General features: G+C 41.1%; 1 protein-coding gene across 1 annotated transcript; it reads left to right on the top strand.

Annotated features, from left to right (window-relative positions):
* Positions 1-180: 180 nt before the first annotated feature.
* On the top strand, positions 181-13,821 carry ldlrap1a (low density lipoprotein receptor adaptor protein 1a). The gene is made up of 9 exons (XM_018701454.2): positions 181-415; positions 6,460-6,602; positions 7,375-7,487; positions 7,677-7,791; positions 9,430-9,502; positions 9,737-9,832; positions 10,473-10,600; positions 10,927-10,961; positions 12,781-13,821. The coding sequence occupies exons 1-9, from the start codon at positions 331-333 to the stop codon at positions 12,923-12,925; spliced, it is 933 nt and encodes a 310-aa protein (XP_018556970.1). The 5' UTR covers positions 181-330; the 3' UTR covers positions 12,926-13,821.
* Positions 13,822-26,445: the final 12,624 nt, after the last annotated feature.

Genomic DNA, 26,445 nt, shown 5'->3' with positions numbered 1-26,445 from the left:
ATATTTGAATTAAAAGCATCTCTAATATGACTACACTCTGTGCCGTGATAAAAAAAAAAAAAAAAAAACATCTATTTGATAGTATAATATCAATGCTCATTATTATTTAATATTCATGGTTGACGATGTCTAATGTCCCACGTGACACCAACGCAGCATTACTTTTCTGCTGGGTTTGTTCACGTGTGCTGACCGTTTAAATAGCGGTATTTCTGACAACACTGGAAGGCACCACAAGTCCATCCTCCCCATCAGCAGTCTGGTCAACAACATTTCTCCTGGAAGACTCAGCAGCGAACTTCACCGACTCCCGCACTTTAAAACACCGACATGGATGCCCTAAAGTCGGCTGGGAGAGCTATTATCCGGAGCCCGAGCATGGCGAAACAGTCGTGGACCGCCGGTAGACACAGAAGTAAGAAACAAGTGCTGGCTTGAGAGAAAAACCTAGAATAAAATGGATTTTAGCAACATTTTCCAGTTTCACCGTGCCAAAGTTGACTTTTGGCTGACCGCTGTTCCCATTTTTCCACAGCTACCAAAATGACGCATAGCTAATAAATATCACATTTGTTTGCTAACTTTACCAAAGTTACCAAAGCTTTTTGTCTCTGAAGTGAAACGAACCTAAATGTTATTATGTTGCCGACTGTGGCAACGGAGTTTCAGGGATGAAGTTTGACATCTCTTGATCTTTCGTCGGCTCGTCCTCATTGTGTTTGAGAAAGAGACTGAAGTGCACTATAAAAATGCGACTGTTTCTACATGTTTGCTTCTGTTTTGGGTGAGGTATGTTTCTGTTTTACTCTGTGGATATTAGGTTAGTCCGTTTGTTTGCAGTGCGGTTTATCCTGTTTCAGGGTTATTCCGGAAATAAACGTTATTTCGAAACTTGGCAGAGTAAAGTAGACCACCACAACACCCACAAATCATGACACTTCATTTTAAAAAACTACTTTGTTTTGTAATATTTGAATGATCTCACTCACGTGTTTTACAATGATTAATCTCACTGCCTTGTTATTTGACTCATTACAGCAGTATTTTGGATTTGTTGATAATCCCAGTCCTCAGAACACTCTCCTCCCTCCATTCACACTTAACCAGAGTATAGAGGTCAGGGTCGGAACTAGAACTTACAGTGATTTTTTTTGTGTCCTGCTCAAGGGCCCTTCAGCAGGATAGGAGCTTGCCCAAACTGCAACATTAACATGAAACGCTTTTAAGGCCACTCTGGCGCCCATTGTAGCGCTCAAGGGCCACTTTGTAAGCTAAATCTCACTTGATCCCGACCGGGTGGCAGAAAAAGCCTGAAAGCTCCCCTGCCTGTAACCAAGAGGACAAGCCAGGAATGCTGCAGGTCAGTCAGTGCACGGCCCCTGTTGGCTGGAACTCAAGCCAGTTCCATCAGAGAGACCATTATAAAAGCAAAAAGAAAAAATATAGGTGTAAATTACATAAATACCCCACATTAGCGCATGTAACTTTAGCAGCGCACCTGGAAAATTAGTAATGCCTCAGGAATTTGAGATACACTTACATCTTGCCAACACATTTCTGTGTTAATGGATGAGGGTCAGATTTTAATGTAGTTACCTTTGCACAGCTATCAGTGGGTGCGGTTACATAGGCCAGCCTGATTGTAATCCATCTAGCTGACAAATTTGTTTTATAATGATTGAGGTATTGCATAAGGCATTTTGATGTTATCTGGGTTTAAGCTCCAATTATGAGTGGAATTAAAAGCTCCTTGTTATCGCAGCAGGTGACCCACTTGTTATAGAAGTAGTGTATTGTAGTATAGACTACAGTATCTTCTCTAAGCTGCAGGGCACACATTCCTCACCAGCGCTGACCCATATCGCCCATGCCCGACTCCCAGGTCTGACCAAGTCTGGGATGTCAGGTGAATGCAGCTAACTGTCAGGAGAGAAAACCAACAGCGCTGTGGTACCTGAGGACCACGAGAGCCTTGTAGTATTTCACACAGATATCGCCATCAATGGTGCTCTACAGGCTTAGTCACTTTTCTTCACATATCTGCATACTGTGGGGACTGCATTGAGGACAGACCTATTCAACCGCATGAGGGCTGCCCCAATTTTAAATGGCAATGGCCTCCCCGCTCCTTACCCACTTCTCTGCTCTTAATGCCCCGGCCCAGTCGCCCTGGATGACCTACGCCGGCACACTGCCAGAGCCAAGGACCAGCCAGAGGGTGCTTGTCTGCAGCAAAGAGCCTTTTACCAGGGACCGCTTCAAATGGAGGCGGGTGACTGTGCCCTCACAGTGATGCGCAGTAAGGCCAGTCACTGCCAGAATGGGAATATTTCTCCCCTGAAGCAGTTATTTCACCAAATCATGGGACTTTCTCTTGTTGAGGAATTGGCGTATGGGCGAGGCTTTTTCCCCTTCTGGTTCCACTGTTGTGCTCTACCAATGTTGTCAGTCTTCCCCGCCCTCCACGCTGCCTTGTGATATCATTAGATATCAGAACTATGCTCACTCAATTCCTGGCAAGTTGCAGTGACACATCAATCGTTTACTCTGCTGGCAAACGTTTCTTTGTTTTCTTTTTTGATGGCTGTGAGAACCAGTTAAGTGTAACTTTGCCTGTGTCACACCTGCCCTGAGTCAGAGATCCTCCTGACAGTGAGAACCGTGTGGCATCAGTGTACTTCTCTTCAGTTGCAGCAGGTGGTATTTCACATGATAGGCTAGATTCAAGCTCGTTGGGTCTGAGGATGGAGACTTTGTTTTATTGATAAAGGTGAGAGAATCCAAGTGACTACAAGGCTGGCCTCCAGGCTGGCCTGCACTCTGAGTACAGAAGTGGGAAGATGTGTGAGCAAAGTTATTGTAAAAACCTTGCTCCCACTGCTTACCTTACTGAATGATTTATAGTTCCCTTAGGTGTTGAGATTTACCTGTGTATAGGTTTACCAGTAGGTTCCTGCATGTTGAATGGAGTCACAAGTTCTCTCAAAATTAAAGAGAGAACTCACAAAGTCCAAAAGCTGGGGGGGGGGTAAGTCTTCAGGTTTGATTTGATTTGTTTTCATAATTAACACACACACAAATGTATCACTTCTCCTCTCTAGTAGATTGACCAACATACTCTTATGTTTGACAGGCGTCTGTTTATTTGGTCCATCTTGTCTAAAGGCTGATGAGTGAACATAAGGCTAAATGCCTCTGAAATGTTTGTTTAACCTACCATCTGCAGAAACTTCCAGACCCAACTCATTATTCCATATGTGTTTATATGTTTCTAGATCAGTGGAAACCCTGATATCAGCTCAGATTGATTTGGATTTGGATTCCCTTTTTTGTTAAAGCTGTGTGAACATAGATCAGTGGAGTTAAAAGAAAAGTTAAACGGTGGCAGAAGTTAGTTGTAGAAAAGGTTATTTGGCTTCGAGTCCTGTTGTGGTCCTGAGTTGTAGAACTGCAGTTGGTGGTTTCCACAGTGATTCAGTGTTTGGTGCAGACACACAAATCAGCCAGGATGTGAATTGCCTGTCAGTTTGGCCCTTTTTGGATCAGCATGTTTGTTGTCACAGTGTTCAGATTTTATTTTATTTTTTTTTTTTACTTAAAATGCATGAAATGGATACTCATCCATCAGCCATGGATTTAATAGACAACTAAGGAGCCTAAGAATATGTTGCTGCCTTATCTTTCTTTTAAATTTCCCCTGTGTCTTTCCTGCTGTCATCTAAGACACTTGCACTTACCCTTCCATTAGAAAAGTCATGATTTTTTGACACTCAGTAATTAATCTCGTAACACTAACAGATGGTGAGGTTGGCGTGAATTTATGGCAGTATCGCCTGGTTTTAGTTGGTCTCAGTTGACACATGTACACAACTGTTTCCTATCATGTGCTGCTGCTGATCTTTGATCCCAAAGTTCTCCACATTCTCTGGTTGAGCAGTGCCTGGTACCGGCAGTGTTGCTTTTTTTTTCCCCCAGGATAGACAAAACTGAAAACTGGTACTTTATTACAAGTAGTACTGGCCAGTCAGGGCTGTCCTTCTCCAATATGATGGTTTTCTTCTGACCACAGTCAGTCCAGTGTAGTGTGAGAACCTGCAATGAAATCTGCTTCACACAGCCTGTTAAAGGTCTTTTGGGATGAAATACTGCTCCATGGTCTTTTAAGTGGTGTTTCAGAGGCACTGACATTGAATACTTGAATTTTTTGCGGTTTTGCAATGGACTAATGGGCTGAAGACTAAATATCTGCAACTATCAGCCACAGGGTAAAATATGTTGGTTTACTTTTTCAAAAACCTGTATTGTTTGAAATCTTTTTCATGTGTCTGTGGTGTAGGCAGGAAATTTCAACTAAACAATAGGTGCGCATAATTATTTTTCACACTAACAAGTGCTCTGCCAAATCACCACTTACAGCCATAGTGAAAGCCAGTGGGCAGACATTATAGCCTGAGCCCAAAACATTACTGCAGATTGTTCCCAACAATCCCTGGATCCACTTCTCTTGCCGGTAACTGACCAAGACAAAATGGTTCTTGCTTCCACAATTGGTTACTGGAGATGTTTTTTTTAAATAATTTCTCCCGGGGACTACCTGTCAAAGCTTCCCCCAAAAAAGAGCACAGAAGAACATTTTGTATGTGTTGAGTTTGAATGTATTCATCATGAATAATATTTAGAGCATCATGTGATTATTTACAAAACAGTTTTAAACTTTTGATCATTTTAGCCTTGCTGGCAGTGTGGCAGTATGGATGGCAATGTCGGTCAGTTAGTTGGTGTGTAACTTAAGTCCAGACTGAAATATCTCACCAACTAATGGTTGAATCAATCATTCATGTTCCCCAGAGGATGAACCTGACTTTTGGAACCCCTGACTTTTTATCTGGTGCCACTATGAGGTTCACATTTGTGGTTTTAAGTGAAATGTCTAAACAGCTGTTGCATTATCATCAAACTTGGGAAAGATATTCATGTTCCCCACAGGATGAACTGTAATAGTTTTGATGATCCCCTTTCTTCTCAGGCAGTGCTGTCATTAGCTCAAAATTTTTATTTGTTTAGTGCTTTGAATTGGACATTCCCATCAGCCTAATGCTAATGTCATGTAATGCTAATACACCAGTGTAAGGTGGCAAACATGGTAAAAACATTATACCTGCTAAACATCAGCATGTAATTTTCATTGTGAGCATGTTAGCATGTTGACAGCAGCATTAAGTTCAGAGCACCACTGTGCCTAAATACAGCCTCATAGAGCTGCTAGCATGACTGTAGACTCTAGTCCTGGTGTGTCCTGCAAGGCTCTCACAGTAGAGTGAAGAAGGACATCTTGTATTTGTTAAGCTAGAATTTATCCATCAAGAAAATTGGCATCCTAAAATTATTCACAACATAGTTTTAAACTTCAGATTGTTTTAATTGAAGGTTTTTGCATTTTGGTGCAAACGCTGTTTGGCATGAAAATTGTCATATTCCAGTAAAACCCAGTCCTTAAAATAATCAGCTTTTATCAGCTTCAGCCCAGCAATGCCTCTGTCAACCTTTCATGTCAGTCTGACTTGACAAAACACAGTCCTCCTTTCATTTATGGTGTGTGTCCTCACGTGTGTGTGAACATGTGTCTGCATGAGTATGTGGTATGCTCTACATCCCAGAGGAGGTAAATGCTAGGAGGATGAATTTCTAGGTAATGGTGATGTTTTTCCACTCTTGCCTTCTCTTACCCTTCTCCCCTCCTTTTCATTCTCCAAGGAAATCTCTGTAAACACAGCCACAGGGTCAGGGCCAGACGGCACCACTCAAAAATGATAAGAAACTGCGTGGAGGTAGCAGCTGTTCTTTCAGCAGCTACAGTTTTGACACCCCTTATTCTTTTTCAGTGAACATGCCCGTGTGCTGTCTCTTTATTGCTGCAAAAGTTCACACAAAAGTTGAGACAGTAATGCACTTTTAGAGAGACATCCGTGGCCTAGTTTAGGAAAGATATGTTACTTTCAGAAAGGAAAACCACATTTTCCTCTTATCACACTATGTCAGAGTCCATGTCTCTTTGCTCCGGAGTCTTTGCCTTTTTATTGTCGAGCCCTATAAGTTGTTTTGGAGTTGAAATATTTACTTTACATCGACCGTACCTCTGACCTAGATACCCTGTTTTGCCTTTGCTCTTCAGGGAGTGAGCAGATGAAATGTCTCAACTTTAAGTTCAACATGTTGCCTGTTTACATTTCCTCTGATTTGTGTTTTTCTCAGGCCCCTTGAATGTTCTCAAAGCTAATGTTAATTCTGGAACATGAAATGGAGGGAAAAGTGGGCATATCTTAGAATATGTGAAGCTATAACTGACAAATATTTGGTGTCTTTAACTTGGTGAATGTGTACAGCAAGAACATGTTTCCTGTTGATCATTCATTAACCCACTTTTGACAGAAATGAATGTCTCTTGTTTTTTGTCTGTAGAGCTTCCAGAGAACTGGACTGACACAAGGGAGACCATCTTAGAAGGCATGACCTTTAACCTTCGTCACCTTGGCATGACACTAGTGGATCAGCCCAAGGGAGAGGACCTATCAGCTGCTGCTGTAAAGAGGATTGTTGCCACGGTGAGAGCTGATTCGGTGGTTTTTAAGATGTTTAGTAAGCCTGCGACTTGAATAATTTTTTCCAACACATGGAGCACCATGTCATCTTTTCATTAAAGTTAAACCTCAAAATCAGGTTTTGATCAGTACGACAGCTGAGCTACAAATTCATAAGTGGTTTTAAAGCTGCTGTGTGTACTGTACCTGTTTGCATGGTTCAACACACTAAAGCTGGATTTTTAGACCGTGAATGGGGTTAATGGAAGTCCCGCCATAAATACATGTGGCATAGGTTTTGATTTACTTAGTTAAGTATTATATTGACCCATTGCTAGCACCACCACAATGCCAGGTGCATGTATTTCACATGATCTCATTTGTGATCTCATTTATTAATGCAGAGCAGCAGTTACAGTGAGCAACATGTTTCCAGTGGAGATAACTTTGCCAGATGTGTGCTACTGAAAAGGAGAACTACTACTATTACCAAATCTTTACACAGCTTGGATCATGTTGTCTTTACTGTCAATAATGTATAACTTTATCTGTAGGGGACATAACCAGCCTAAACTGACAAGTCATGATTGTTCCCCACTTGGTCTCTCTGTAGCTGCTGTAGCTCCAACAAGTAGATGTGTTTTCTGGCACAAGTTACGGTATAGCTTACAGCATAGTTACAACAGCTATTTGCAAAGGCTCTGTGACTACACTATACCCCTTAATTAAGAACTGTATATCAAGTCTTACATGCTTTCAAACAAACTTCTTCTCTTTACAATCATTCCTCGAACAGGCTAAAGCCAGTGGGAAGAAGCCTCAGAAGGTTGCTCTCAAGGTTTCTCCTCAGGGAATAGTGCTGTACGACAGCTTGACCAATAAACTCCTGGAAAATGTGTCCATATACAGGTATGTGCAGAGCAGCATACGTTTTGTAGACAAGTGGCATTTACAGTAACTGTGCTGTTGTCCTTACAAAGCAGTCAGTGAGAATAATGCTGTGTAGCTGGTCTGGCACGTGGCTTACTTATCCTGTGAACCCTGCCTGCTTAAACAGTCTGTATACTGTTAGCCTAACCTGTGACCTCTGGCCTGCAGAATATCTTACTGCACAGTGGACAAACTGCATGATAAAGTGTTTGCTTATATCGCTCAAAACACCCTCAATGGGACCCTGGAGTGCCACGCCTACCTCTGCGCCAAGAGGAAAGTGGTGAGTCTTTTGACTGGAGCATCAATGTTTTTATGTTTAATTTAAGATGAGGATGAATAAAAAAAGCCAGTGCAGTGATTTTAAATTCAGCCAACATCAGCTTATTATGAATATCTAAATCAGAGTTTCTCTGTGGTGTGAGTGGGTTTAAATCTATCAAAGTTGTTGGGAAGATAAGATCTAAACTTGCTTTTGTCTCAGCTACCTGAGTTAGTTACTTTGTGGCCCAATAAAAATCAATGATGTGTTTGCTTGAACCTGTGACACCCAGCAGGGCCTGAGTCGTTTTTCTTCTTCCAATTGTTCTTTGAGCTAAAGTGAGAGACGAGATGCACTTATTTGGAATAGACATCATTTTTCCTGTAACAGTGCTCCTCTTCAGTGCATTTCCGACACTGTAGCTCTCCTCCACCTCTTCCTCCATTCTTAAGAGGAAACCCTAGAAGTCAAGCTCTTCAAGCTGTCTGTCATCTCCCTGCGTCTTCCTGTGTGTCGAAAAACAGAAGGGCACTTTTCCTCTCATCTTACGCACGACCACACTCGTCCCCTTTTTCTCTCAGGATAACATGATAATACCCGACTTCCTTAATACTTGATTCCCTCTTATCAGGGTTATGGAGATGGTGCTGATGACCTCTTTTTGTCCTCTGCTACACCAGCATTGACAATTTTGCTATGACTACTGAAAGGAACTTACTTTAATTCTGTTGTATGTTAAATACAACTGCTTTCTAATTAAAACACAATCCTCATAGCCCCAAGTCTAGTCTTAATGAATGATTAGCTTTATCTAAATTAAACTGACTTCAGGGTAAATCATTTTTCTCAGCTTCTCGCAGGTAACCTCAGTAGCATAGCAAGTAATCAAACACTGAGGTGATTGTGGTTGTTTTCAGTGTCTTAAAGACTGCAGATTAATGGCCAAGAGTTTATATATTTTTTCTTACTGATCACATCCTTCAGTTCTTTTAAAAAAGAAAGCATCACTGCTGTGAACTTAGTATAAGCAGTCTTTTATTGACAGGCATTATCTAGCTTCATGGTTCACTTCTCTAGAAACAGATAAACTGCAGGCATGTATTTTACAGCAGCTGTCGGCGCTAACCTGATGAGGGAGAAAATGACAGGCCCACTGTTCATGTGCTCATTAGAGCTATCTTACTGATTGCTTTACAAATTAAGGTAAAATCAAGTTTGTCAATGGGCTACAGCCTGCACCACTCAACTCACTCTGCTGCTGACTCTGTTCTGTGGCCTGGGGTTGCAGTGTTCTTTGGTGGACAAACTTTGCAAATGCCAGAATGGTAATAAAATAGGTCAAGCACCTATTTATATACAATTAGCTTAAACTGGCTGATAAAATCAGCTTGCTGATGTATCAATCAGGCTGTAGTTGAATTTAGTAATTTGCATTACTATCACAAGAACCGGATCAGTTCACAAAGTTAGATAGCTTATATCAAATGATGACTGTCTCCAAATTTTATTTAGACATATAATAGGAGACATGTTGAAGATCATGCTTATCCCTCCTCTTATTCTGTCTATACTTGTCTGAGTTTCACTGGGGTTGGTGGATGTGAATGCTCTCTTTTCAGTCATGGCTTGTTACAAAGTTTACTCTCTCCTGTTGTCCAGGCTCAGGCAGTGGCTTTGACAGTAGCCCAGGCCTTCACAGTAGCTTTTGAACTCTGGCAAGTGGCCAAAGAAGGTAGGCACTTCACCTCTCACTCCTCAAGTCCTGGAAATGACACACACACATCATCTCCAACCCCCTCCACACATACACACACACACTGTCTATGGAGGAGTTGTTTTATCAGTGTCTGAGACTGCTGTTTCTCCTAAATCAGCCCTGATGCTCCAAGGATGTTGATAGTAAGGACAATTGCAGTAAACAGGTCTTGACCTGCTTGTGTTATGTCTGTTTACATCTCTTTTCCAGAGAAAGGGAAAAGAGTGAAGTCTGGTTCAGCTGGAGAAGGCAGCAGTAGTTCACATTCAGAGAGATCTAACAGCCTGGGGAGCCTGAAAGGGACAGGTAAAAAACAGAGTGCACAGCAAGGCTAGTGGCTCTGTGAGGCTGCATTTAGGCACATGCTAACATGCTCACAATGACAATCATAGCATGTTAATATTTAGCTGAGGTTGATGGGAATGCCATTAGTTTTGCAGGAGTTGTATTGGACAAAATAAAAATTTTACCTAGTGATGGCGCTAGATGAAAGGTTAATCATTACTGCTCATTCTTCAACATCATGATCAAACATCAATATGTGTATCATGGCAATACATTCAATGGTTTTTGAGATATTTCATTTAAAACCACAAATGTCAACTTCCACTGAAAGTCTTCACATTGCAGTCTCTAGTTAGCATGGCTGATTAAACTGTGTTTTCATTAGCTCTGCCATGCAGTCGTTTTTATATTTACTTTCGCATGCAAGCGTAGCAAACATCAAGAAATGCAGTATTACACATTAAATGTTATTGGGTGTTAACTTTAACTTTATACTTTACCTTGTTTATGACTAAGTAAGAATAAGACTGATGGGAGCTGATTTTATTTTAGTCTGAGTCTAAAATTGCTGCTGTACAGAAAATAAAAGTTTTGATTTGAGTGTGAACATGGTCTCTCTTGTGGCCTGGAACTGATTTTCTTTCCCTCCCTTCACAACTAGATGTTGCCACAGACAACCTCCTGGACTTTGAGGACAGTGTGAATGTTGTAGTTGAGACCAATGGGAATGTAGAAGAGGATCAGTTGGACAACCACAGGCCCTCTGAGACCAATAACAACCCTGCCTGGGTAAGATTCTCATCTTCCCGTCTTGCTCTGGCTCTGTGTTGCAGCTGTGGACAATAGTGATGATGGCAATTCTTTCACATCCTTCAAGTCTCCTTTAAAGTCAAATCTTGATAATTTTCCATTTGAAACTGTGAGTCAGGTCAGATATATAAATAGTCATATAACTATACTAAACAATAAGCTGAAATATCTTTAGAGAAGTTTCAAAATATACAGCATTAAGATTCTTAGATTTAAATGTTTTAAATCAAAAGTGTAAGTCTGTATAACTGTCACAAACTTATCTGGGTGTACTGTATATTAAGCCAAGATTCTTTTTCTTCCAGGAAATAGAAGATGGTTTGGATGAAGCCTTCTCCAGGTGATATATAAATGTCTTAATAGTTTTGTTATCAAGTGAAATTAATCCTAGTCGATTCCCTTTTCTGTTTGTTTGCTATAAAATGCCCCATCACCAGAATCACAAATCCTTCAGTTTACTATAGTTCATTCTCATGCTGCTTGGCTCTACAGTGCCACTTACTCATGATTTCAGTGTACTGCAGAATACAAATCCTCCAACCTCTGATTTTCTAGAGAGTGAAGGGATAATGATACAATCAATGACCTATAGTTTGGTTGCCAGCTAGGCTTTAAACTGTCCTCAATCTACTGTGTGTTTGTGTCTCCAGCTGTGCTCTGGATAGCTATGGTTCCTTTCCAGGTAAAGTCGAGTACTACAGTCAACTGTTAGAAGCCTTACTTAGTGTTGTAGTCCCAATTACTAACCTAACCTTAATCCATTCCATTCAATCATCACCAAACCCAGTAACACACTTTACAGGTCAGTAACGAAATAGCTCCCTGTCTCCTTTGTCACTTCCCAGGTGGAATAATTGTGGACTGGGTTCAGCAAAGGAAGCTGATTCAAAGTAAAAAGTGAAAAATGTCACCGTCTCTACCCATCTCATCATCACCAAAATTTGCTGTTTTTTTTCCTGATAACCCTGTCTGTAATATATGGTCTGCAGTGAGAATAATGGGGCTCCGGTACACACACACAGAGGGCTTTGTTGGGCAGTCATTACGTTTGCGGTCGCCGGTGTAAAAGTGGAGCAGTGGGTCACTTGAACTCAGTCACAGATCACACCATTTATCCCATGGTTCAAATGGACTCAATGTCTTGAAGTAATCCTGTTGACCTTCACCTGGACTTTGAGTACATTATCATGACAGAGAGAAAAGGGCTGTTTGTAACCAAACAGAACAGTCTGAGGTTTTAGTGATATAAACAGGTCTGAGAGGCTGAGCTGCTGTGGAGGCAGCATTTAAATCACTAGTTAACCTAAACCTCAATGGAAGGAGCCAACAGCTATTATGGCTCTGTGACATGAGCTTGAAGTTGACTGAAAAAGAAGAATAGAATGAGGGTAATAGAAAAGGGCCTTGCACTCTTTTATGTAATGGGGGTAAACTTCATACTGTCCTACACAGCTAAATAAGCTAGTTAGCCTCTTTAGTCATCATAATTTATTTATATTTTAATTTTTTGATTCCACCTTCACTCAGCTAGAAAGATACGTTCTGCCTCCCTTGCAGCGCTCACTCTGGTTGTTGTTTATGAACATTATGAACAGGCTGTCAAAACTGTTTACTATCTGATAATTTAGATAATCTAACAAATCTCAGTATGTGGTGAACAACATTTTAATTAGACATTTTCTAGAGAATGTGTTTTTGTTCATCATCATAAAACATCTAGGTTAGTTTTAAGACATTTGACATTTGTCAGTTCATATTCATTCTACTGTCTCAAGTAAAAGACGAGTGACATTATAATATATATATATATATATTCATGAAAAAACCTAAACCAACAATGAATTGAAAAAAAAACAACAAAAACACTGTTGCAGTGGATGACATGTTTTTTATTATGATGAACCCAACAAAAATATTTTATTAAAACTACAGTCTCCAAATGTCATTGGAAATTGCTGAGAAACCATATATTTGCTCTTTTAGTATGAGATGCTGGACTTGGGGGATGGGTGTTAAACCAGGCTGTCAAAGTCAAAAAGTATTGAGACAGACTTGTTGGTTTTGGTGCTTTCATGGGATTTATTCACAGAGTAATACCACCTTGAAGGGAGAGTAAGAGCTCTTTTTTCTCTTCATCATTTTCTCCTCTGTCTTTCTAGATTGGCAGTGTCGCGTACTAACCCCCAGGTCCTGGACATTGGGGTGACACCTCAAGACTGGCTCACTGAGCCCGACTGGGACTGCACCAACGGAAACACTCCACGCGGTCTCAGCCCATTTGGGGATGATATCTTCGGTTTCTGACCACCTTAACACAGCAGAGAGAGAGAAAGAGAGACGACAACTAAGGAGAGGAGGATTGTCTTTATGTCTTCCTATGAATTAACGAGGCATCACTGTCACTGTTTATTTGAGATGAAGAGACACTAAGTCCATAAGGGAATAAGTATAGAACTGTGAGATTATGTTTGGCCTCTCCTCCTTGTTGTTGCCTTCTTCACATGGACAGTTCCTCCCATCTTTGTGGTAACAGCATGGGCTGCTGCCCCTGCACACCAAAGCAATAATATCTTCTTTTACGGTCACTCAGTCTCTCCTATTAATACACTGCAAACATCCTTACAAACATATATGTTCACCAAGTCATCTTATGTCATCATTTGTTGTCCTTTGTGTACTTAAGATTTTCTGTTTCTGTAGTTTTGCCATCATAATCAGTGTTGTATGTTGTTTGTATGTTTAGTTATAATTTATAGTTTTATATTATTTTTTTATGGATGAAGAGAAGGATTCATCTCAAACTGATGAACAGATTGTATCAACAGGCCTTAAAAACAGCAGGACAATCAGCTATGCTACATCTTTCAGTTAAAAAGTTGAATGGTTGTTTACACACAGTATCAGTGGATTTAGTTAATGTGAGGATTTGGCCTTCCACCGCCTTGGATGTAAACTGATGATTGTTTTATTTCTATAATCTGAAAATCACTCTAGTTGTTGTATTTATATGAAATCTACTGGTGGCTCATTGAGGACAGGTTGTTAAAGGCATTACTTTTTCTCTGCAGTGTAACAGCGTTGTCTTGAGTGAAGCCCAGATGTGCTCGCGTTTCATTGTGACCATTTCAGTGTACATTATAATCAATCAGCATTGTATAGAATTACAATATATTCATGATTAAAAAATGATAGTTTCGGTATTTTTAAATGTAATTTATTAACAAAACAGTGACTACAGTCATGTGTTGTAGGAGAGGAAGATGGAACATGTTGGAACTGAGAGTTTTCAGTCATTTACAACGTCAGTAATGGAACACTGAAACTTAACTTTTTGGGCAATAGATCAGCGTTTTGGGAAATGTTCATTCGCTGTCACACTAAGAGAGGGGTGAAAAAACTGATACCATTTTCACAACCGTAAGGCTACAACTAGCCGGTGGTTACTTTAGCATACAGAGTGCAAACAGGAAAAAAGCTATCCTGGCTCTGTCTGAAAGTAACAAAAAGTTTGTTTCTGTACTTGAACATATACCTTCAGACAGAGCCCAGCTAGCTGTTTCCCCATTTCCAGTCTTCATGCTAAGCTAGGCTTTAAGTCAGGATGCATATGAATAGAACTTTTCATTTCAGTATTTGTACAAATTACATAACATGTGAATTGGTGTGTGGATTGTGTTACCCTTAAACAGAGAGAGACTCTTTCCCCCTTCCAGTCTTTGCAGTCTGTCTGTCTCAATGCTAATCTAACACAAGCTAACCAGCTGCTAACTGTAGTCTTACATATAACAAACAAGTATAAAAGTAGTATTAATATTCTCATCTAACTGTCAGCGAGAAAGCAAGTATGTATTTTACACAATGTGAATTTTAGACCAACATGGATTGGAAATCCTCCGAAGTGATGAAAAATTTGGGCAGTAGATAGTTCCATGAGAATGGAGTTAACTCTATTGGCAGATAAAGATCATGTGATATAATTAAAGGACTCCAGAACAGCTGGAAACAAAGAAAAAGTTTCTCAACTATTGTTGAGATAATAACTTGGTTTTGTAAAAATTAAGTGCATTAAACTGAAATGGAGTGATCCTTTATTTTTACTGCACGCATGAAGCCCCGCACCACTTGCTGTTTGATGGATGTGTTCGGATCAGTTTCCCAGTAGGTGTCTCCATGGTCTCCACCCTGTTGCCACAGTTGTAGTCACTGCATATATCCTCAGTTTCTTTCACCTACATTGAGTTTCTGTTGTCTTGAATGGGCTTAGTTCAACTTACAAATGTTTATTTGGTTTGTTCCCTATGATTTCTCACTTCTGGGTGCCCCTGGGTATGAAATGACATTTTGTATTCATACTAACTGCTGCCAATGTGGTGCTCAGGGGATGAAGGTGCAGCTTGTTCATACCAGCAGCAGGTGGCAGCCCTGTACCAACAATGACGTGATGCCCACGACAGTATAGCTGAGATGACTGCTCTTTGAGCCTTAAGCAGTAACTGATGCTGGTCACATCTTCAGCTCTGGACCAAGGCAGTCATTTGTACTTCCTCATTTCCAGATGATGATGTTACAACATGTCTAATTCTGTCTAACAAGCCGTCCCCTTCCTGCTCTGTCCTAAATTCAAAGTGACAGTGTAGGCCAGTAAATGTAACACTATTAGCTCTGGGAGAGGTGATCACAGGGAGGAAAAACCAAAAGGTGCTTTGTGTCAGACTGATCTATAAGCCACCAGCAAGAGGACATGATGGTAAGGGAGGAGGACACACTAGACTTCAGCCCTTCCTGGGTTCCTCATCACACCTGCCACACACACACGTTCCTTGTCACGTTCTGTATTCGACCCGTGTGCGTGAACAGAACTCTGGAGGGCTGAATGTCATGCGGCCTGCCCCCTTTACTCTCTCTAACAGGCTCTGGCTCAGTGAAGCAGGGGCTTTTTTACAATTCATCCCGACAAGCTTACTTAACCACCTGCATTATTTAACAGTCTTTCCTCAAAGGGAGCTCCAGCTCTCGCTCTGTAAGTTTGATGAAAGCATGCATGCTGAGAAACAACCAGGCAAACGTCTCCTCTGAGAATGGGGACAGATTCTGTAGCCACAAACACAAACACACACACACACACACTTACAATGGCAATATAAGAGCCAAAGACTCAAAATGAGTTTTGGGCATCAAGGTCAAGTGACTCAGGATGGTTAACAGCAGCAAAATATGAGGTATATTTACAGCAAACTGTGTGTGCAACCATTTTAAATTAGCTGATTTAACTTTTTGGGTTGCTATATTCTAATCAACACAATGAGGTGAATATTGAAATTCTCTTTTCTTTACACCAGTGAAAACCTGTGGAAAGGAAGCACTTATCTCAAATCCAGGCACCTGCATGTCTTTTTTTTCCTCTGGACAGTTTAAAGTCTTTGCTATAAACCTCACTACATTATCTATTCAGTAGAGAACAAATAACCTCACAGAAAATTCAAGCAGCATTCCTTCTCATCAAGACAGAGGGAAAGAAAATATGAAAAATGAAACCTGAAATCTAAGTATATCAGTGAATAGTTGGACAGTTTGGGATAATGAGAATATGTGAAGTGTTCTTTCAGCTCCAGTGATTGACCAACCAGTGGGTAATGGGCAAGACAACAAGACAGGAATAAAATTTGAAGAAGTCTTTTATTATTTCTAACCATCAAAGTTAAATGAGTCCAGGAACAGTTACTCTAAAAGGAAGGGAAGATGGCTGAAGGTGTGTGGCCTGGTGAGTGGCCGGGCCTCACGGCCACCAGGCTGGATCTGGCTAATCAGCTGGTGTGCTGACTCCGTGTGCTACACTCTGCTGCTGGCGCCTCGTACTGTGTACTGACACCTGCTGCACTCAGCTCCGTGTGGCAGCGAGGCACTGCTGCAACTCAGCTCTTGGCGCCTTCCAGTCCAACCTGCTGTCCCAAAGATACCCCAGCCCGTGCCACACTAGCCTTCTGCCACAGAGGAGAACAAAGGGAGCCTGTTACCAAATAAAACATTCAACTTACAGTTTCAAAATAGAGGGACTTCCAAGTGCATGCACACAGGTATCTGCCACATAAGGAGAACAAAAGGAAGACTGAAGGAGAGTGTGGGTGGGGGTATTTAAGCTGGCTGAAAGTCACATCCAGCACACCTGTTTCAAGTTAGCCCATCACCATGAAATCACTCCACAAACACACCCTGCAAAGCCACACCCACACATGCACCACAAATCCACCACTAGTGTCACACAGGATCCTATATTGATACAAGTCTACCCTGTTACAAATTTAAGACTACTCTTCTATGTGTCTGTTAAATGTGAAGGTGGAGCCAGGAGATGTTAGCTTAGCGTAAAGTCTGTAAAACAGTTAGGCTCAGTCTGTTCAAAGGCTTAAAATAATTGCCAAAAACCAAAATATTTCATACATTTCATACAGAGTCATACAGATGTTAGCTGTAAGCTACCTAGCAATGTACACACAATCGAGTGTGTTGAAATGTGAGTGTCTGTGTGAGCCTCTGACTGAACTCGGAGCTCACCAGAATCAACAGATCTTTCAGTTGCTCTTTCTTCTCCTATATCTTAAAGTAATGCATGCCAACACACAATGTTCACTCATTGACATTTTCAGTTCACATCCTGTTCATCTCAGCTCATAATGACATTTATGTGTTGATACATAACCCAACTGCACATTTAGGATGTATGTGACAATCAGCTAGCTGTTCCATTACCTGTATGTTTAGCTAGCTACATGTCCTGTCTGAATGTGCAGAAAGATAAACTGCTGTCTATATCTGTAAATCAAACAATACTTTAACTACAAAGTGTTGTTTATCATTTCTGTCTGTCAGTCAATCAGCTTCAGAGATTATTATTTTTCTTTATTTTGACAGAGCAGCTAGCTCTTTCCAGTCTCTATGCTAGCTAATCCAGTTAATTCATGACTGATGTAAGCTGTATCATCTCATCTAATCTCACAGAAGTAATAAGCATATTCCTCAAACTGAGGTTTATGATCCACCTCACCCTGTTCAGTTTAATTTAGCTAACAAGAGCCAACAACACACATATGGGCCCTATGCTGTGCACATAAAACCCTGTTCACAGTAATCATAAAGCCCACAGGCAGAAAGTGACACAGATGGAAATTTCTGGCTTTTGCTCAACAACAAAATCTCATGGGTAAACAGACTTTGCAGCGGTCAAAGAGGGTATACAGCGGTTATGTCACACACACACACACACACACAACTTCACTGGTGTGTGGTCAGTGTTATTGTATAGCTGAGACAAGCACTGCAGCAAAACTGGCTCAGCATCGAATAAACATTTAAGCAAACTAATCCATAGCTTTAGCTTCACAGAAGATTAATCTACAGTGGCTGCAATCGATGCCATTCTTAATTCACATATCTAATACATTTCGTGCATAATGTGACCTGCCAGCGGTAATGTATTGAAGCAGTTGGGTGGAGAAATGGTGACATTAATTTTGCATTGTTCCTCCGTCTGTATATTCAGATACCAGCACTGAGTGCAGAGAGAGAGAGAGGCAGAGATCAAGGGGACTATAAAGACTTGGAAAGGGAGTAGAGCTAAGTTTAAAGTCTTATTGATGCAGAAGGATGATTGTGTGTCACTCCATGTGCTGTGTGCATGCGTCTTCATGTCCTTGTCTTCATTCTTGACGTCCACGTCACATCAGACACACGCCATCCAAGCTTCCTGCCATCCAAGGCTAGAACCAAGAACAGAAGTGTTTGCCTCATTAGGCTCCATCAACCTCCTCTAACAATCTACTGAGTCATCATCTGCCACCACTCTTTACGCCATTCATTATGAAGCAAATATCACCATTTTATTTGACATAACACCGTTAGCCTGTGTGTGTATGTGGGGCTAAGTGCATGAACACCTGCAGATGTGCACTCTCTGGAGCCTCAGTCTAATTTATGTTTTCAGTTCCACAGGATGCCCAGGATGGGTGGGAGGGAGTGTGAGCGACCGTGTGTGTGTGTTTGTGGTTGTTATATTGATGCATGGCGCCTGCTGATCCAGCTCCATAAACCAGCTTTGAGTTTGAAGGCCTGGGCAACATCCATCGTAATCTAACCTTGTCACGCCCCATATGCTGGAGGCCAGCTTTGGCCACCCACACTCTTCATTAACATTCAGAGTGATTACATCCGCTCTTACCAAACTCTCAAATGATCCAGGTGCAGGCCAATATCTGGGGCCAGTTTTGGTCTTTAATTAAAATCTGATATAGGCCAGCAGCAAGAGTAACCTCTGCGCAAATTGGTTTTGGAACATGCATGACTAAATCACAATATCAAATGAAATTCATGCTTCCTGTCTTCACTACCTTTAGGGTATTAGCTGATAGAATTCTTGCATGGTGCATATTCCTGAATAAAATTCTCTTCACTCAAAAATTGATTTGACAAATAGCAAATGTGGGGCAGAGTGGTATTCTTGTATGGTTAACTGGTTGGTATCAGAAGCAGCTGCCAAACTATCATGAAAATGATATAATGGGTACTAAAAGATGACGTGATACATACACATTGCAAGAAGAGCAAGAGGAACAGGGGGTTGCTAGTGACTAACAGCTTATTTCTGTCCCTGTTTTGTGTGGTCTACAGTTCAAAACCCAATCATTTAAATGACAGTTTAGAAAACAGTTTGACCGCAAGGTTCATTTAGTTAACTGTGGATGACAAGTCCTTGAAGTGGTCAGAAAAAAATGTAGATTTCATTACATCTAGGCAAACTCCATGCGCTGACAAAGATCATGTACTGTGACTGAAAGCTCTAGAACAGCTACTAAATGACAAGAAACTGAAGCCACTCAAAACAAGGAAAACTGTCAGTGAGTTAAATTTGTTTATCAACACAGTATGGTGCAACTTGGACATTCAGGTCTTTGAACATCAGACGCTGTCACCTGGGTGACGCAGCCGGGGGTGATCAGTCCCCTGGGCCTCCTCCATCCATTCTTCCCAGGGGACAGTGAGTTCCAGTATAATCACATGATTTGTAGAGTCTGAAGACTCTTGGCAGTGTGTTCTGGAAACTTCAACTGTCTCCCCAAGTCGACCTTCAACTGTCTCAAGCTGAGGCTCAGCATCCCCGTTGAGGCCCCGTGCTTTGGTGTGTCGTCTTTCTCCATGAATTCTCTGTTGATCAACTATCATCTATTAATTGTCTAATTATTTCAGCACCAGCAATATGATACAATATTTTTAATACTGTAATTATCATAACTTTCCATTAATGAAAAGGACACATCATTTCTCTAGCTAATAGGATGTACATTAAGCATCAAGACCCATAAATGGTGCATTGAAAATATTTTATTTCTTTTCTGTGTTAATACATAATTAGACATTTATATTTTCATAGAAATAGTATATATATTTATATACCATGGATGTGAACAATAGCAGAGTCATGCTAGCCCTCATGAACAGGTTTTATCCCATGAACATCAAAATGGACAACACAGACATGATTGTACATAAAACACTGACTCCATTATTCTGCTGTAAATCCATGCTTCTTGGTTATTTGCTTCGACATAAAGTACAAATATATGCCATAAGTAAACAGTCCCATTCTTTACTATGTGTGGGACCTTAGGGTAATTATTCAAGGGTCTCAGTAGTCACTCGTCCAGTCATCTACAGTACAGGCAAACCAGTGGGAAGGAATGGGATGACTGGGATGTTAACCTTCTGTTGGCACACGAAGATTAGGTAAGCAGGTGTTTGGTTTAAGGCTGTGGTTAGTGAGAAGCTTGTGGTGTTGTAGTGGGACAAACTGCACTATTGAAATATTTCTTACATTAAGATTACTTAAATCTTGTAGTTTTATCAGTTGATGGCTTCAAACATTCATACAAACATCGTACTTTGGAAGGAGTGTGAGAATGACCAAGCACTTGTAAAAAAAAACAAAACATGTCATTAAAAAACCTAAAGAATTATATTTAAGTTTCCTGCAGCAAATATTATTTGCTACCAGAAACTGCATGGACACAATGTAGAGCAATGACTGATGACTGATGAGATATTTGGCCACTGTAAAATGTTTTCAGAACATGTACAGGCATTTTTTAGTTTTCTTTTTCCCTATTAAGGTTTTGGACATACTTTTTAATATTTGCTCCAGTGAAGAACCCTAAATTTCAGATCTAGACCTCGTGCCCGGACTTTGCCACCTGATGAACACCCCTGTTAACGTTCAAATATCTCATCATCGTGGGATGAACTTGGGAGTTTTGACACTTCAAACCCCCACTGGGTGTGATGATCTCTTCTCTCCCTCTTTGTGTTTGTGACTCCTGCTTTTATTCTCTCTGATTCTCTGACTCATCTTCCCCTCCCTCTCTCTCTCTGTCTGTCTTTAGGTCTCCGTCGGTCTCAAGCTCAATATTCGCACATGCCTCATTGGATGTTCACCTTGAGCAGCTGTTGAGTCGCCTCCTGCAGCCTCAGATAGACAGAGACAGAGCTGTCTGGGCCAGACCTGCCTTCTGCTGCTTCCCCCAATGTGTCAGTTGGGACTGTTGCCAGCCGGAGAATGGACTTGGTGCACCAGTGAGTGTTTAAGTGTGTGTGTGTGTGTGTATGTGTGTGTGCTTGGATTAGACCAGTGTAGGAAAATTACCACTTCAGGTTCAACGGTATTACAATTACAGAGCAAATTTGTACTTTTATCACCCACTATATCAGATTTATGTTCAATAATTCTGATGACGTTGGAATCCAATGCACACAGTTTAATTTAGAAATTTAGAAAAGTGTGTCAAGATCTGGACAAACAGTGTTTGTCTTAATCACAACCACAATGAGGGAACCGAGTTATTCTGCTTTACAAGGGCAAGACAGAATGCAGGTGCTAATGTTGAGGAGCATAATGAGATAAACTAGTTAAAGGAGAAGTTCAACCTCTTGAATAATGTGCTTGTTGCCTCAAACTCTATCAGTTCAATCTGGGAACATCTTCAAAACAAAACTGTGTTCTGGTAATGGTAAGCCTTGGCTTGATAATCAGACCATTCTGCCATTTTGATTTGCTTTATTCATTCAGCTGGACACTGTGTTCATGTTTGCTGATTTATTTATAGAACTGGGGATATTTTCTTTTGCTTTGCCCCTACCAGTCACAGACCATCCCTAATCCAGTGTTGGAGAGGTGTGGAGGAAGGTTTTTTTTTTAAAGGCTATTCAACTGTCTCACAAGCAGTTCTGACAGGATATTCTGGTCCCTTAAAAAAAGAAGCAGGCTACTTTAAATTACTGCTATAAATAATCAAGTTGTAGAATGGAAGGGAGAATGGATGTATATACAGGCCTCTGCTTTAATGCGCAGTATTTTTATGTCATTGCCTGTGCAATGAGAATCCTTGTCCTTTTGTCTTTTTCATGACAGAAAGACACTACACTCGACAGCAACGATGCAACAGAAGGGGAGTATGGTTTAAAAATACTTCCACATCTGCTGAGTGGAGTCTTTTTCTACTTTCACCCGGTCCATCTGTGCAGACTGAGCAACAACAACCACTCTAACTTCCACAGATGAAACCAGCTACACTTCCCTTGAAAAAGCTTGACATTCAATGTTCCAGTGTCTACTTTGTTGGACCCACTTGCTCTTTAATTCTGCTGTGTCAATGATGCCCCACTTGTGTCATCACTTCTGAAGTATGATATGCTTAAAAGAAAATCACATGGCTGCTCTTTAAGTCTTTCTCTTTGTTTGTGTGCAGGTAGAAAACACGTTCTTGGGCTTTCACAGTATCAGGTGGTTTCTATCTACAGCCAGCTTGAGTTAACAGACCACCAAAACACTGGAGTCACTTATTGATTCCACACAGTCTTTCTTTTAATCTCTTTTCTTTCTAGACACACTTGTCTTCTGGTTTGAGAAACTGTTGCATGAATGAATCTTTTGATTTTTATTTTTTCATTTCATCCTACATTAATAAGTAACTTATTACCAGCTAGTTTCACTGCCAACGAAAAATATAAGTTCACACTGTCACTGTTATTGTCACTTGTTAATGTTACAAAAGAAAAAACTTACTAACTGCTTACAGTTACACTGGCTGGTTTGGTGGGTAAATTTTCCAAAATTCAGTAAAAAGCATGGTGGAGCCGCTAACATAAACCTAGGCTCTCATAGCATCTGGGACCAACTTCCATAACCCTAACCCTAACCCTCTGTGGCCATAGAAGTAATGCTTGGTTACTACTGTAGGTAGTAAGCTAGTTAGCTGGACATGCTAACATTTGCAGCTTAGACTATAATCATACACACCTTTGCTCTTGGTTTTTTGAAATACTAAAACAATGTAAGCCACCCATCAAGCTCTTTAAATGCTCTTACTACACTTAAAAACCATATGTGCTTCATAATAATGTAAAAAATGCTTTTTTTGTTACCCTTTCCTGCCTTTCCTTTGAGTTCTTCTTACATTGATTCTTTCATTCTCTTCCTCCCTCCATATCGCCTTACTTGTTTATCAAGTGTCCAGAGACTAAAAAGGTGATAAATGGGCAGAGGAGCGAGGGACAGGCAGTGGGCCGGGGCCGAAACGAGAGAGGGGAAAGCTGAGGCGGAGAGGGAGAAGGCAGCTAACGGGAGTCTGAGAGTGGATATAATGAGAAACAGGGGAGAGGGAAGCTGGAGGGGGAAGAGAGGAGAGGACGAGACCGGTGAAGGGGAGAGACGAGGAAGGCTGGCGTGATATATGAGAAAGAGAGCGTTACGACAGAGGGATAGAAAGTAAGGGGGGAAAGACATAAATGGGAGAATGAAGGTGGATGAGGGTGGCTGGAGATAGAGGAGGAAAGAGGGAGGCTGATAAAGGAGGGAGAGGGTGAAAAATGGATGGCAGGGTGAGGGATCGCTGTGCTCCTGGAACTGATGATTGAGATGAGAAAGTAATGGCTGTCTCTCTCAGCACAGGGCAGCATTTCAATGCACAAGGCAGTATTTAAATCCAGCATGTGTGAGCGTGTCAGTATATGTGTGTGTATATGTGGTGCTGATTAGCAGTCATCTCAACCACCGAGGCATTCAGACATTCACTCATTATCTCTAATATGGCTGCAACTCTGCTGAGTTCAGCTCTGCAGCGCTTTGCTGTCTGACTTTTTAGTGAACTCAACTGGTGAGCAGCCAGGGGTTGGGGTCCAATATATTTGCAATTATGCGGATAACACATCATAATTGAACAGGAGGCCCCAAAGAAGATAATGAAGCTTTATCTTCAGCTGGATAACTCTGACAAGGTCCTTTGCTCCTTCACATAAAACCCACGATGAAGTGGTAAGTGACAATCACAATTATGTATATGAACACAGTATTTTCTCCTTCAAGTGGTGGTGGTAGTGATGCGTGGGTGTGCTGAAGAACTAGGGCTGCAAATAATAATGATTTTCCTCATTGATAAATCTATCCATTTAGTTTTGCTTTCATGCCTTAGACTGTAATAATCCTATAGTTTTCTTTTTGTCAGCAAATCCCATGAAAAGACCAAAACCAACAATGTGGTAATCTGTTTCTCAGTACGTTCTGACTTCCCTGGCCTGCCTGTGGCACTCATCCCAAGCCCATTTGTTCCTTTTGCTGAGTAATTTCCTGGAAACAGCCAGTACTGTACTTTTAAGCAAATGTAACTGAAGAGGGGAAATAGAACATTTGTTGGGGACTAGTAACAGCCACATACTAATACACATTTCGGACTCTACTGAGTATACACTGGCCTTGCACTACACTGTATGTGGCTCAAGCATGTGGGACTGACCCAAATTGAATGAGTGTCTCTTCACTCTATCGCATGATGGTCTGAGTACTTGGAATGTATGTTAATGATGGTTGCCAAAGGGAGTTTCACTGAATATGGTTTACATTCCACACAGCCAAAACAGATCAGCTGTTTGCCCATACAGCTTGGTATCCCGCTGTCTTCAGCCAAACTGGAGTGGAAACCAAGCCAAACTTTGCCCTGTATATACATTTCATTAGGAATGATGCCCTGCATATCTCCATCCTTATTCCCTGCACATCCTGCTGCAGACCACAGACAGCATCTGGTGCTGAATATGCAGTGATGAACAATAAACCTCAAAAATGGAACCTAAATCAGTCATATTCCAGCCATGCCAGGTCTTTTTAAAAAAGTTTGACTCTAATGTTAACTTCTGGATTCCAATCCTGAAGCTGATGTAAATTGATGGACACTGCTTTGATGACAGATTGCCTGGTCAGACCTTGAACTTTGTCTGAATCATGGCCGTATTCAGACAGCATCACCCGACTCATATAAGCAAAATATGGGGAGAAGAAAAAACAGATGTTATCTCCACTCTGACAAAGGGCGTTAAGGTTTCAGAGAGGAGAGGAGACAGAACAACAGACGCATCATTTACCTGATGACAGAGAGAGAGAGAAAGGCAGGAGACGAGACAATGTCTGACCCGATATCAAAATGATACCGTAATCAAGACTGGGATCATGAGGGCTCAAACAATCACAATAGGAGGAGCACCGAACGGTGATGTGCTTATTAGAGAGACACCGACACAGAGAGACAGGGAGAGAGATGAGCTGCTACACAGAGGGCTGTAGTAAAGACAGAAAGGAGGTAATGGCACATGAACAGATACAAAAAGAGAAGGTCCTTGGTTTAAAACAGAGCTTAGCTTGTTTTGTTGTGTGCTGACTAATACCTGGATCCAAAGGACCAGCTATTCCTGTGAGGCAGACAACATATCTGCCATCTCCAACCTATGATACAAACCTGAAGTTGAAAATAAATCATTCATTCACGTTTGATGATCCACTCCCAGGATTTGATTCCACTGATGAAGAGTAACCAGGATGTATGACTCAAGAAGTTCCAGTCAAGAAGAAACAAAGTCCCCCTGTGGTGCTTTGATCGACAGCCATTTCATATCTTGTGTCTGTTTTGGCTGTCCACACAAAGTACGCTACAGTCCAGTTTTGGTCACAACAAAAGTGAAAGTAGTTTTGTCCTCTGTTTCCTGTTTGCAGCCTGTGATCCTACAGGTTCAGATTTGTGTCCATTTTATTTCAAGAGTTCTTCATTGTTTCAAGCAGTGTTTCTGTAATGGTTAATCTGTTCCTCAGTACGATGGTGTCTGAGAATGGCTTCCTGTTGGTCTCAGGGTCTGGAAGAAACAGTGTTACTGTACTTGATGAGAGACAAAGGACAGTAACAGTTCAGGTTGCCTTTTTTTTCTCCTAATTGACTCTTCACCAAGCCCTTTCCCCCAAACCTACTGTTATTACACTTGTCAAGCTCTCCATTCTAACTCTGCAGAAAGCTGCAGTTTACAGTGATGACAGTGGCAGATTTACAATTTGAAATTATTAGCAGCTTTTGAGACAGTAGGTCTGCCACTTCAGACAGAGGTAAACTAAAGCAGGTTTCTCATCCCTAGGCGAGGGCCGTGGATTTTCACTGGTGGAAATGACAACTGTCGCTAGCAGTCTGTGAGTTGTCTAAAAACTTTCTCTCTAGCTCACTTATTAATGTTTTCAGCTGACTCATACTAAAAGAAGCCAGTGAAACGGGTTTTATACACCTGATGGCTACATACCTGATACAATGCTATAAGGCAGAGGCTAAAGTGAAATGAAGCCCTTGTGTCAGTCCTTAGTAGGGCTTTTTCAAATATAGCCTGATACCCCCACAAATTAACATAACCCTAACCCTAACCCTAACCCCTATAACCCTAACCCTAACCCTTCTAGTTAACCAGAAATGCTGGTG

The sequence above is a fragment of the Lates calcarifer genome, linkage group LG3 (genome assembly GCF_001640805.2).
Source record: "Lates calcarifer isolate ASB-BC8 linkage group LG3, TLL_Latcal_v3, whole genome shotgun sequence".
NCBI classification, from domain to species: Eukaryota; Metazoa; Chordata; class Actinopteri; family Centropomidae; genus Lates; species Lates calcarifer.
This window is presented reverse-complemented; position numbering and strand designations above follow the sequence as displayed.

Coding starts and splice junctions, on each gene's coding strand:
- ldlrap1a (XM_018701454.2), top strand. CDS start 331: ATGGATGCCCTAAAGTCGGCTGGGAGAGCTATTATCCGGAGCCCGAGC. Junction 6,603..7,374: donor TAAAGAGGATTGTTGCCACG/GTGAGAGCTGAT, acceptor TTCCTCGAACAG/GCTAAAGCCAGTGGGAAGAA. Junction 10,601..10,926: donor CCAATAACAACCCTGCCTGG/GTAAGATTCTCA, acceptor TTTTTCTTCCAG/GAAATAGAAGATGGTTTGGA.